General features: G+C 34.9%; 1 protein-coding gene across 3 annotated transcripts in view; it reads right to left on the reverse strand.

The window, feature by feature from the left end:
- Positions 1-1,774: 1,774 nt before the first annotated feature.
- Positions 1,775-12,655, reverse strand: part of LOC138317645 (protein c-ets-1-B-like) — a 72,019-nt gene continuing 61,138 nt past the window's right edge. For 2 of the 3 annotated variants that reach the window (XM_069259452.1, XM_069259454.1), the window contains 7 exons: positions 12,192-12,314; positions 10,511-10,711; positions 9,611-9,706; positions 9,178-9,249; positions 8,766-8,972; positions 6,634-6,891; positions 1,775-6,267 (listed from right to left, as the gene is read on the reverse strand). In XM_069259452.1, coding sequence (XP_069115553.1) covers positions 5,924-6,267; positions 6,634-6,891; positions 8,766-8,972; positions 9,178-9,249; positions 9,611-9,706; positions 10,511-10,711; positions 12,192-12,314 — 1,301 coding nt within the window. In that variant the 3' untranslated portion in view covers positions 1,775-5,923. The remainder of the gene's footprint in view (positions 6,268-6,633; positions 6,892-8,765; positions 8,973-9,177; positions 9,250-9,610; positions 9,707-10,510; positions 10,712-12,191; positions 12,315-12,655) is intronic. The other variant, XM_069259453.1, reaches the window with a different exon arrangement.

The following is a 12,655-nucleotide window of genomic DNA, read 5'->3' on the forward strand; positions in this document are numbered from 1 at the left end:
TCCCCTATTGGGCCCCGCCCCTCCTGCCCCTGGGGGGTCAGAGCCAAAATTTATACAAGTTCTGTTCCCCTTCCCCCAAGGATGTTTGTGGCCAAATTTGGTTACAATCCATGCAGAACTCTAGGACAAGTAGCTATTTATAGGATTTACCTCTATTTCCCCTATTGGCCCTGCCCCCCCTCCCCGGGGCCCCCAGGGGGGTCAGAGCCAAAATTTATACAAGTTCTGTTCCCCTTCCCCCAAGGATGTTTGTGGCCAAATTTGGTTACAATCCATGCAGAACTCTAGGACAAGTAGTTATTTATAGGATTTACCTCTATTTCCCCTATTCGGCCCCGCCCCTCCTGCCCCGGGGGGGGTCAGAGCCAAAATTTATACAAGTTCTGTTCCCCTTCCCCCAAGGATGTTTCTGGCCAAATTTGGTTACAATCCATGCAGAACTCTAGGACAAGTAGCGATTTATAGGATTTACCTCTATTTCCCCTATTGGGCCCCGCCCCTCCTGCCCCCGGGGGGCTCGGAGCCCAAATTTATACAAGTTCTGTTCCCCTTCCCCCAAGGATGTTTGTGGCCAAATTTGGTTACAATCTATGCAGAACTCTTTGACAAGTAGCGATTTAAAGGAAATGTTGACGGACGACGGACGCCGATGGACGCTGCGCCATGACATAAGCTTACCGGCCCTTCGGGCCAGGTGAGCTAAAAAGACTAAAATTAGAAGTAATGCATACTTCGGATGGTTACCATGGCAACTTATGTTGCAAATTAGAAAACTTCATTGTAATTAAATCAAGATCGATGTACTAAATATATCAACTCCATCCAAATACTTAATGTCCATGGAATGGTTTAGTATATATGGCTTGATAAATAACAGTTGATGACCTTGATATCTTTATCACCTGAATACACTCTAAAGCTTTGACCTTGGAATTTTTGGAATGTTCTGAGCTTGACCTCAGTGCTTACCTACTATTACATTGACATCTTAATCACTTCTCAGGTTACACTGTAAAGCTTTGACCTTGGAATCCTTGTGATCTTCTGACCTTGAGCTCAGTGTAAACCCTACTATGACCTTGACAACTTATTCACTTGGTTAAACTGTAATTGAGCTTTGACCTTGGAATACCACCTTGATCTGATAAATTGAAATGTTTACTAAGGTTTTGACCTCAACATCTCTGTCTGAATGCAAAATTATGGCTTTACATCTGTTGTAAGTGATGACCTTGACCATTTCCTCTATATATTCCGACCTTGACAACTTTTTCATCTCTCAAAATGTTCTGCCATAAAGTAAAACTGAAAACTTGAACTTAATTACCAGGCTGAGCTACAAATGTGGTATCTCTCTTTATTTGTCCTGGCCCCGATTTCTCGAATCAAACTATAGTCAAAAACTGACTTAAGTCATAAATTTTCATATAAATTACATAAGGAGAAAATCTTAAGTTTTGACTTAAGTGTGCACTTTTGTTTCGAGAAATCGGGGCCTGGTGATGTAGAGCAATGTACAATGCTGCTATTTTCCATGTTAGATATACTTGCGAAATTGAATTTTCCATAATGCATTCAACTTTGCCAACTCTGTTATATGAAAAAAGTGACCTTGACATCTGTGACCTTCACACATCTCCATCTGAGGCAAATATGTGTCCTTCGGGTTTTGAAATCCTTTATTGACACTTTTGTTTGTTAAGTCACAATTTATGATTTTCATTTGAAAACCATTCGGGTGATCATTAGTACCAATGAAAACACAACAGAAGTATAAGATTTATTATTTTATTTTTTTTGTTTATTTTAATTAATATTATTTTGTATTTACACCAACTTAATGTTAAAATTTTCTGTACAGTCTGTTTCTTAATTAAATTTGACTCATCATGAAATAGTTTACAGAAAGATACTTAGGGTCTGCCATGTAATATATATAAATGCATAGAACAAGAGGCACATTACCAGACACAACACCTCTCAAATTCCAGGCCCCTGTGTCATAACCTCCAGGCCCCTGTGTCATCACAATTCTCTATATACACATAAATATCACTTTGTGTGGTCCTCATTTACTACATAAATTAAAGGCCTTGGATCATCTTCATTACAAAACTGAGTCCCTTTTCATTACTTAAAGATATTATTTCTGCTTATAAAAGACTGCAGTCAGTACAAGCATACTCAAAACATTTCCTGATGTTAATAAAAAAAAAAATATATATGCTATCTATGAAATTGGAAGTGACATTAAACCATTAAAAACGTCATGTATTCTAAATGATACAAATAAACCCTTTGTATATTTCTGAACTTCAATTTAAATTTAAAAAAAAAAGTAATTCAATTTTCAAAATTTTGACTAACAAATAAGAATGAAAAAAGAAATTATTGAAGACATTGGTAAAAGTGTTTCATTTGATTATCATATATTAATTTATTTTTCATCATATCATGAAATTAAGCAGATTAATCAATGGTAACTAACGAGCATTTATTTCTAAAAACAACAAGTCAACTGACTTGCTACACAGCACTTTGATTTTTAAATACTAGATCAGTATTACATACAAATCATTTGATTAAATAAGGGATAAGTTTCACTACAGAGAAATGTAGGAACTAGGAGATTTGACAAATACTTCACCATCATAAACCTTACTTTCTGTTTCCCCATATCAAACCTTCCTTTCTCTTAAAATTCCAACCCTCTAACTGTAGGATATAAATAATGGGACATTTTGTTGCTCTCTTCTACTTTCCTATCTTCTCTCTTTGTTTCTTTTCTAGATACAAGCTGGTGAACAACATTTATCACCAAAACCTCATTTTATTTGTCTAAAACCAATTACTCTGTGCTTATTACCACACAACTGTTAAAACATACGTTACCTTTAAATGCCGTCATATGAATTCATATTGACATCTATTGTTTAAGGCACCACAAGGGGAGACAACCCAGATACAAAATTGAGGACAAGTTCCTCAATGTGAAATACGAGACAAAAACTATGAAGTATTGCAAAAAATCTTCCATTAAAATGTTTTAATACAAAAAACTACATTTAGTGAACAATTATTTCAAAACTATGATTAAGTGGACCTTAAAATTGTTATTCTGATGGAATAATTTTTAAAAACTATAAAATATATAAAAGTTTTTTTAGTCATTAAGAATTATTCACAATTGAGACTTTTTCAAGTTTCCAAAATTACTACTATATAAAATCATTGAAGCATATCCATTTTAAATCTTTTTCCATAGGAAATATCCAACAAAATATTCAGAACATATTCAATTTTTCTCCAATACTAATAGTTTGAAAGAATTCTTAAGTGAATGGGAAGGAGATTATAAGAATTGAAAATTTCTGATCTACTTAAAAAAGTTAAAACAAACAAAACTAACCATTAAGGAATGACCAACAAAAAATAATAACTAACATGAAAAAAAACATAGCACAAGATCTCCAAACAAGTTTCCATGAACACAATGGTATGATAATTATCATTAACTGAACAAACTGAAAAAATTACGAGACTCTCGAACATTAAAAAACACATCTTCAACATGTAGGTAAAGATAAAAAGAGTTATCCTTCCTATAAATATAACATCATACATGAGGTATCTACCACTGTATGTGTTTGAACACATCAACAAAATAAATCTACCCAATGTTTAAAACATTCTAACAAGTACCCCTACAAAAGTACAAAGAGAAACTTCTTCATGCATCCATGAATAAATTTGTATTTCTATAAGACCCAAAACCATATCGGTGGTCGTTTTCACAGTACAAAAATATTACTTTTAGTAACAACACATTGGATCTTAACAAAAATAACATAAGTGCTTGTTATGTCATTAATCAAAATTTAACGACCATGTCATGAAAATATTAATCCTCTAAAAATTGCATCCAACTTGAAATAGAGATTATGTTTTTTTGTTTCAATTTTCTAATCAAATTTCAACTTTCAGTCAAAATAAGATATTTCACTTACTATTCCATGTTGGATAGCACAAAACACTTATTGAATTAAAGCTTTCTTTTTTGTTGTGTCTAAGTTTTGGAACAATGAAGAAATGAACAAGGAAAAGTCTTGTTTCATTTCTTCCTGGGTTAAGCATGAAATTTCAAACACCAGTTGCAATGCTTCAAACTTAATTAACACTTCACTATTATACAACATATTCAATTTGATACCTCACTTGTGTAAAGCTAAAACATATGATGGTACTTCCTCGAATAAGCAAACTAGTTTTTACCAAAGTTGATAAGGTTTCATTTGGATTATTGACTACTGGTTTTTTTTGTACTTTTTACTTCTCAGAGTTTATAGGTCTCTGCAAGATTCTGGCTTATAATCTCTTTGGAGAAATAATATGTAAATTGAAAAATATAGATGATTTAAAAACAAAACAAAAAAAGATTCTAAATATTTTCACTTTGATGAAGACAAATGAAGAAAACTTGGTAATGATTTGGCAATGGATTTTGATTTTATTTTATCAAATCTCATAAATGACTTGAGATTGTTTGGACATAACTAGGATACAATGCTAACAGATTAAAATGTTATTAAACGAAAGAAAAATGTTAAACTATTTTCAAACAATTAGCTTATAGGAACTACTGCATGTAATAATTCTAGATGCATTCTTCCTTCTTCATATTCAATTATTCTAACTCTCATATATTAAATAATTTCATAATCACTATGCTCCCCAAGTTCCTATTATAAATACATAAAACAAATTATGAGATACATACTTAGTGATGTAATAAGTTCCAATGTATCTCTTTGTTTTCGAAAAGATGTGCTTTTTATTTTATTTTCCATCTTCTAATCATGTACAGGAGTTAAATTTGCCCTTTAACTATTGTTGTGGAATCAAGACACATTTAAAGGTGAAAGGGCACTAGGTGGGAAGGGAGATAAGCAAGGCACCATACGATATTGCAACATAATGTTATTAACAAATAAAAGGCAGATTTTTAAGATATCCAATCTTTCAGTTTTTAATCAAACTGAAACTCATATCAACAATAGTAATAAAATATTGAAAATATGACTTTGATATATATAAATTTAAACATTTAATGTAACAAGATTAACACATACTTAATTTGTACACAAATCTGAAATAGCTGCAGTGATGCATTTTGGGAGAGACTATGAGGCTCCCCACGGGATAAATCACATTTAATTCACTTTGATAACAATACAAAGTACAACAATGAGTCTTTACTTGACAGTGTAAAAACCTAGGTTTCAAAACTGACATTCAAACATAACATTACATAATTATTGTTTCCTTTCAATGAAACAGTATTACCGAGAAGGAATGCTCCTTTCTCTATTAAAGTGAGATCATTCTCTAAGAAACAGTCTCTTTGATTCTTTCTCCACATAAACCTTTCCCACCATTCTTTCATAAACTTCATCATCTGTTCATCACAAATCTATCCATTGTCTTTTCCTATCAAAATATATTGTTCTTAACCAATGCGTTCTGTTAACCATAAGACATACATCTGTTCTGAAACTGATCTTCTAGTTGGGCCCAGTCTTCTTCGTCAGTCTGGACAACTGATTGATTCTACAATGTCTTTGGCATTCTCAATGATTCTTTTAAAATCTTTGCTCACTTTGTCAATGCAAAAGGCCATATCTTGCTTCCACTCACGATTCCAAAGGATTATTTCCCCTTCTTCAGAGCTCTGTCTTTCGTCCATCATGGGAATAAATGGTCTGAAGTGAATCACACAGATCATTGAGTGGACCAATCACAGAAAGGCTTGTAAACTGCCTTAACCTCTGGCCTTTGATCTTGGCCATGAGACAGGTCACTGATAAAGCAGTAGACCAATTTTGGGAACAATTTCATTCAAAGCCTCTTGATAACTTTGACTAGCTCACTCATCGTCTTTGTCTGCCTGAGGTTTGATATCACAGGCCTCGAACAGCTCCTCAGGTGTATAGCCCAACAGACTCTGTAGATCACAAACAAATCGGTAGACGTAGCGTTTCCCTGCTGTCTTGTGGATGATGTGTTTGTCATAGTAATACCTCAAACCACGACTCAGCTTCTCATAGTTCATTTTGGGCTTGTTTTTACGGATTCCCCATCGCCTTGCCACCTCATCAGGGTCAGAGAGCTTGAATTCCCAGCCGTCTCCTGTCCAGCTGATGAAATGTTCACACGTCTTGTCTGTAAGGAGTTCCAGAAGAAACTGCCATAGCTGGATAGGACCGCTTCCTGTAATGCATAAAGAAATCATAATTAGAATGATTTATTTTACAGCAATCAAAAAGTAAGATGAATAATTAATTATTCTTGGTACTGTGATTGAGCTGCCTATATGGGGACCTTCATGTGAGAGGAAACTGAATTACATGCTCTGGTTGTAATCCCTCTCCTTTTCCTTTCATTTCTAATAACAGTCTTAACGAAAACATGAAATCGTCAATGTCTTTACATTCATATTCACAAATTCGTACTTAAGACACTTAAGTCATCCTGTCTGAGGTTAAGACTATTCATTACTGAAATATGGGGGATAATGATTCTTACAAGTCTCACAAGTAGTTAAACATGAGGAGTTGTCTCCCTTACAACACTCACCTGAGTAACCAGCCAGAGCTGCCGCCTGAATCATGGGTTTCCCGTCACAGTAAACGTTTGTCGGGGAGGACTGTAGTGACCGGTAACCACTGGACAAACTTGACCGAAGGTCAGCGGACTGCCAGCTCTCGTTACAGTCTTGGCCTGCGCAATCCTGCGGTGACCAAGGGCATTCCTGTTTGATACTGGGTACTGTGTGAAACGTCTGCTGTTCGTAGTAGTTTTCGTGGGGGAGGCTGTCCTGTCGCATGTACTGATCTATAATGGGAGGAAATTTAGTGGTTAGAATGTGTCAAATACATCTACATCTACATAATTATTGAATTAAACAGACCCAGGCAAGGAAACTGCATCTCCCAAAAAAATTCAAACAAAATATTAGTTAAGAAAATAAGATAATGCTGCTAATTTCAAACACGAAAGAAGGCAGGAAATTTCTTTTACATGTAGTATAAGTAAACTGAAAAATTACTAGCTATAGGTATAAGCATAGATTTTCAAAATAAATGTTAATATTCCCTAAATGAGGATAGCCAACTATTTATACGCTTGAATTTAAACCAGAAAGTGAGGAAAACCAAGAGCAGCTTGTCAGTGTCAGTAGCAGACAGAGGGATTAAACAGAGACCATCCCTAAATCCCTGGATCATCCCCAGCCTCTAAATCTCACTCAACGACTCACTGGGGCTCCACAAAGGAAAATCAAATTTCAATTCAAAATCTCATTTTTTCCCCCGAAATAACACATTAAGATCGAAGATATAAACATATGAAATTTACAACTAGTAAAGGTTAAATATAAAGCTACTTTGTCAAAGACAAGGGAATTTTAAAATAATGATGGTCTTTTTTTATTTTATTTTTTTCAAACTTCTCCTGCAGAGAGCCCCATGATAACTCACAGATGCAGCTTTTTACAAATTGTTTTGATCATTAACAAACTCCACACCAACTGACTGGGCTGGAGGGGGATAAACACTACCCTCAATGTCTGTATGGTCTAGTTACCCACTCGCCACATCAAACATCCCATACCACTTTGCAGTAGGCCAGTCTGATGCTAAATTCCCCCCAGTTCTGAGTGCCAGATGTACTGATGAGGTATATAATAAAACATCAGTAATCTGTATCATAAACCCTCTGTGTCTATACTTACAGATTCTATACAAAAAGATTTAATACTAACCACTACTTGTCATATTAGAATAATATACTTCAGCTACTTTTGCCGAAAACGAACACGATGAAATCTCTACTCTATTTGTTCCTATCTGAGCCATTTCAGGGGAAACTTAAAACTATTCCCATATTTCCTCTTTTAGAAGACTTTTTTGTTTTTTTAGATCTTCAGCTTTTTTTCATATTCCAAAACTATTTATCTGGTATCTTTGAATTTCTCTACTACGTTTTGACCCAAGATTTCGCTATCATATCGAGGCCAAAAATAGAAAGTAGTGAGATACCTTCTCTCTATCGTTAGATTAAATAAAATTTCTGCCACTCCTTTAATTTTCGCCTGCCACTAATAGGGACCATATTGAATGAAATCTTACTAAATCATATTTAGTAGTCAAAACCTGAACCAGATGTGCATACAGGTGACCCTTGACCCCACATGCCAAGATTTGACCTTCTGACCTAATGCAATGACCTATTGACCCCCTTAACCTTTAAATGCCCATGGTTTGAGCGAAGTATCCTAATTTATGACCTGATAGATCTGTCTAATGCTAATTACAATGTCATTTCGTTTTCATTTTTAAATAATTTTTAATTAATTTTAAATCTTTCATTGAAGTGTAAATAAATTTTCATTTTCCTTGTATAAATTGTCTAATTCATGGCTGTGGGTGAAAAATATATGATTTTCAAAAACACTGAATTTCATCATTTAAATTAAATTTTACCATAAATGTAAATGACAAATTACTAGGCTAGCAAATTAATTGTAAAAGAAGTTAGTCGTTTTGAAATAATTATGCAAGAAGCACATTGTAATGCAAAAACTTGCCCAGAATAAAATATTTGACGTCATGTAGGTGAAACCAAAAACAAAGGTAACTGCCCTACACTAAAAAAATCAATTAAAACATCATGAATTTTAAAACTAAATGCTGAATTCTACCACTTACTTCGACAGAGGTTCTCGGGAGGTGGAATATTTGGGCGGTATTTCTGTTCAGGAATAATGGGATAGAACTCAGGACTATGGTCATAATAATTGTTGTGCTCCAATCGCTGGTAGTCTGAGGAATCGTCAAAACTGTTGCCGTTGACAACATTCTCACCGTTGATGTCATTCAGTGCCTGCATAGACTCACTTATTTGGCCATAAGTACCTGAAGTCAAAAATTATTAAATTATTAAAAAGTTATAAAAACTTCCATCAAGAGAGTAAATTTGTTTATTTTAAATGTTACATGAACTGCCAAGCGTATGAATATAAATAAGTAACTTTCCCGAGGCAGCATCAAGGCTCATTTGCAAGAAATTCATTCAAGTGTGACGATTAATGATGGTTATTATAAACCTGACAGTACTTACATTTATTGTCTATGTAGCCTTGACTGGTCGGCGGCTGAGAGGTGGGGACTTTACTCTCAATCCGGTTATAACCTAAAATTGAAATATTTACAGTAAGAACAAAATTATCTAATTACTCATTAAAAAAATCATCTTTTTTTTGATATGTTTGATGTGAAAATAATTATATACAAATTATTTTTATTACAACACAGAACAAACATGCCGAAAACAAAATGTACATTACACCAGTACATTACACTAATTAGCTCAGAACTGTGAAATATATATATGACACACTAACGTCATTAAATAAACGAGGAAAAGATTGTGAAAGTGATACATATGTTAACATCACCATGCTCTATATCTACATTAACTGTAGTGTTTGCTCATTCATGCATAAAAGAGACATGTTTTTATTATCCAGTTTTTCATGATGTGCAAGATTTACCTTGTTGAAGGAAGTGCTCCCCAAAGTCGGGCATGCAAACAGGTTCACTATAATTGGGCGGGACATTGCACAGTGACGCCCTCTCTTGGGCAACCTCTGAAAAGGGGAATAACTCTGTTATATTTTTTTTCTTCTTAAAAGTGCAGTTCTAAGTAATAAATGCATGCATGATTTTATTTCTTTTCAAAACATTTAAAAGGATGATGACTTGTTGCATCTGAGGCAATACAAGAATTCCCATGCAAGGTATATGATGCATTCATTGAACATCTGATTCACTAAAAAAACTTCACAATATTCAGTCATGCTTGAAACGGTTCTCAATCAATTTATCCAATCAATTACAAGTATTTTGCCTTAATGCCCATAACAAGCCACACCTATTATGGTTTTAGTCCATCCCTAATTGCAAGCCACAATAATGACATCTAACAACAATCCAAAATCCACACACATTATACTTAAGCTCCGCCCTCAAAAATAATCCACGCAAACCATAAATTTACAAGCATGGTTTGTCATTATATTTTAGTCTGCCCATACCAAAAACACTTTGAATCCTAATTAGAAACTCAAATTAACTCTAATGAAAACGATACTCATTAAGCTGAAACTCTGTCCCAACATATGCTTGACCTCTGTCCCAACATAAGCTTGACCTCTGTCCCAACATAAGCTTGACCTCTGTCCCAACATAAGCTTGACCTCTGTCCCAACATAAGCTTGACCTCTGTCCCAACATAAGCTTGACCTCTGTCCCACCATAAGCTTGACCTCTGACCCTAACTTAAGCTTGACCTCTGTCCCTAACTAACCAAATACTGTTTGTGCTAAAACTCCACCCCTTACAACATACAACACCCTTTAAACTATAACTCCACCTAAACAGGCCACACCCACCTTTCTGGAGCTCCTGTAAGTGTTCCCACAGAATGTCGCCCATGTAGGGCGGGGCCAGTTTGAGGAACTCGTCCTTGCCGTTCTTGATCATCTGCTGACCATTGATGGCGAAGTTTCCCATGCTGATTCCCTGGACATTGAACTCTTTGACCGCCCACTGTAACCACTGTACAACCTGTATCTCGCTCCACTGGAGGGGATCTAAAAATAGAACACCAATCAAATATAGTTAAAAACATTGACAATATCCATTCAGTTGCCAACCAAATTTTGAGTAGGAAATCATGAAATCTTAATACATTTGTTGATAGTTAGAAATGATATTTCTATGTATGTCAGTGCAATTTGACTCTTCTGTCGTAAAATTTTAACATTTCTTTCAACAAGACAAAAAGCCCTCTCTGTTTTCCCCATTAAACCTAAACAATGAACGTAGATCCAGGTTGGACACAAATGCATCATTTCTTCTGTCTGATTGTCATACACATAAAGCTGCCAAACTCCACTTTAGGATACTTACAGTTATCAAACATCCTACCCAAGAATCCTATCCAGGTAAAATTTTATCCGACAAAACACTTGATAGTGTTTCTATGTAGAAATCAATTGGATGTTATAATCAAATGAGGCTCAACACCTGTGCTTTATACCTGCGCTAAACGAACAAGTGTTTTAACTAATTAAAGCTTAACGTAATTTACAAGTAATCTGATCATACAGTTAGTTCATGTCTATGATGTTCCTCTCTGGGGAGAGTCAAACGTACGAACGACTGTGATTCTATGTCCCTGATAACTTTGTCGCGCACCGTAGTACGACGAGCCTTCAGCCCTAACCAGACTCTCTCAAACACTTATCCGTAATTGTTTCTCGTCACGAGGGAATCTACACCACGTCACAATAAAATGGCGTGCTAATTTTCAAAAACAAATCCGAAAGAGCTATTTAGTGATAATTATTTCAACCATTAAATGCCGTGATTTGCTGACTATCATTGTCTATTAAGGATATTACATTCCCATGATTTGTGTTCAACTTTAACCAAATTAGATGATGAACAGTCGGGCGAGGTGTTTAAAAACAATTATTTTGATTCTGAATCCTGGCACTATACACCGAATAAAGGTTACAGTTGTAATGGAGAGGGTCATTTTAATATTGAAAGTGCCGATATTGGCCCTGTGCACAGTGCCTGTGAGACAGGCTATTGGTAAATTACTCATTAACTGAGAGAGCAATCACCTGTTATGTTGGACCCCAGTAGACGGACCAGCCACTGGACCATCGGCCATCATCACTGATGGCAACTACATATACATATACAAAATATCACGCTTGGCAGGTGACAGATGGCCTAATTAGTCCATTTTTTTTTAAATTATATTTGTCATTTTTAACACTTTCATGAATATTTTCCCATCATATCATCCCAATTTGACAAATATTTGCTAATTAAAATCTATTTAACTGATTTTCCTGTCAAGATAATGTTGATTTTCTGTTTCTATCCAATTGATCACTGAACAATGTCCTAATTTTGTCGAGACAAACATATTGTATGCATTTTTCAATAAAAATTAAAAATTAATCTATATACATTAAAACACCAGATTCATCTTGCTTAATATGTGAATGACTTTGATCCTGTATTTTTTGTTATCGGTAATAGAAAATGACTTACCTTTTGGAATATTGTATTTCTGCATATCAATGTCAAAGCTCTTGAAGCACTCGAGGAAGGCTTGAGACACCTTCTGGTTGGATCCAGGGGTGAGGGGCGGAACCTGGGGGGTTTGGGGAATGTCTGTAACACATAAAGGCGAAATCCATAAATAAAACATCAAAACTAAACAAGATGTCTGTCACAATAAGTAAAACGAAATAATTCGTAATTATAACAAAGAAATATTGAAGTAGTTTTCTTCATTACCTTCAACTATAGTTCAATTAAATATCCGTAACAAGATTGTTAGACTCAATGTAAGGAAACAAAAATGTGCAATCGTAATCCAATTGAAAACATCACTATCCAGAGCAATGGCAAAGCTTCTAAGTATTTAACTATCATTTACTTAACAACCATCGCATACAGACACACACACTTAATCTGAACTCTTTAGTGAAGGGAGACACAAAAAACAACCA

The sequence above is a fragment of the Argopecten irradians genome, chromosome 3, assembly GCF_041381155.1.
Source record: "Argopecten irradians isolate NY chromosome 3, Ai_NY, whole genome shotgun sequence".
NCBI classification, from domain to species: domain Eukaryota; kingdom Metazoa; phylum Mollusca; class Bivalvia; order Pectinida; family Pectinidae; genus Argopecten; species Argopecten irradians.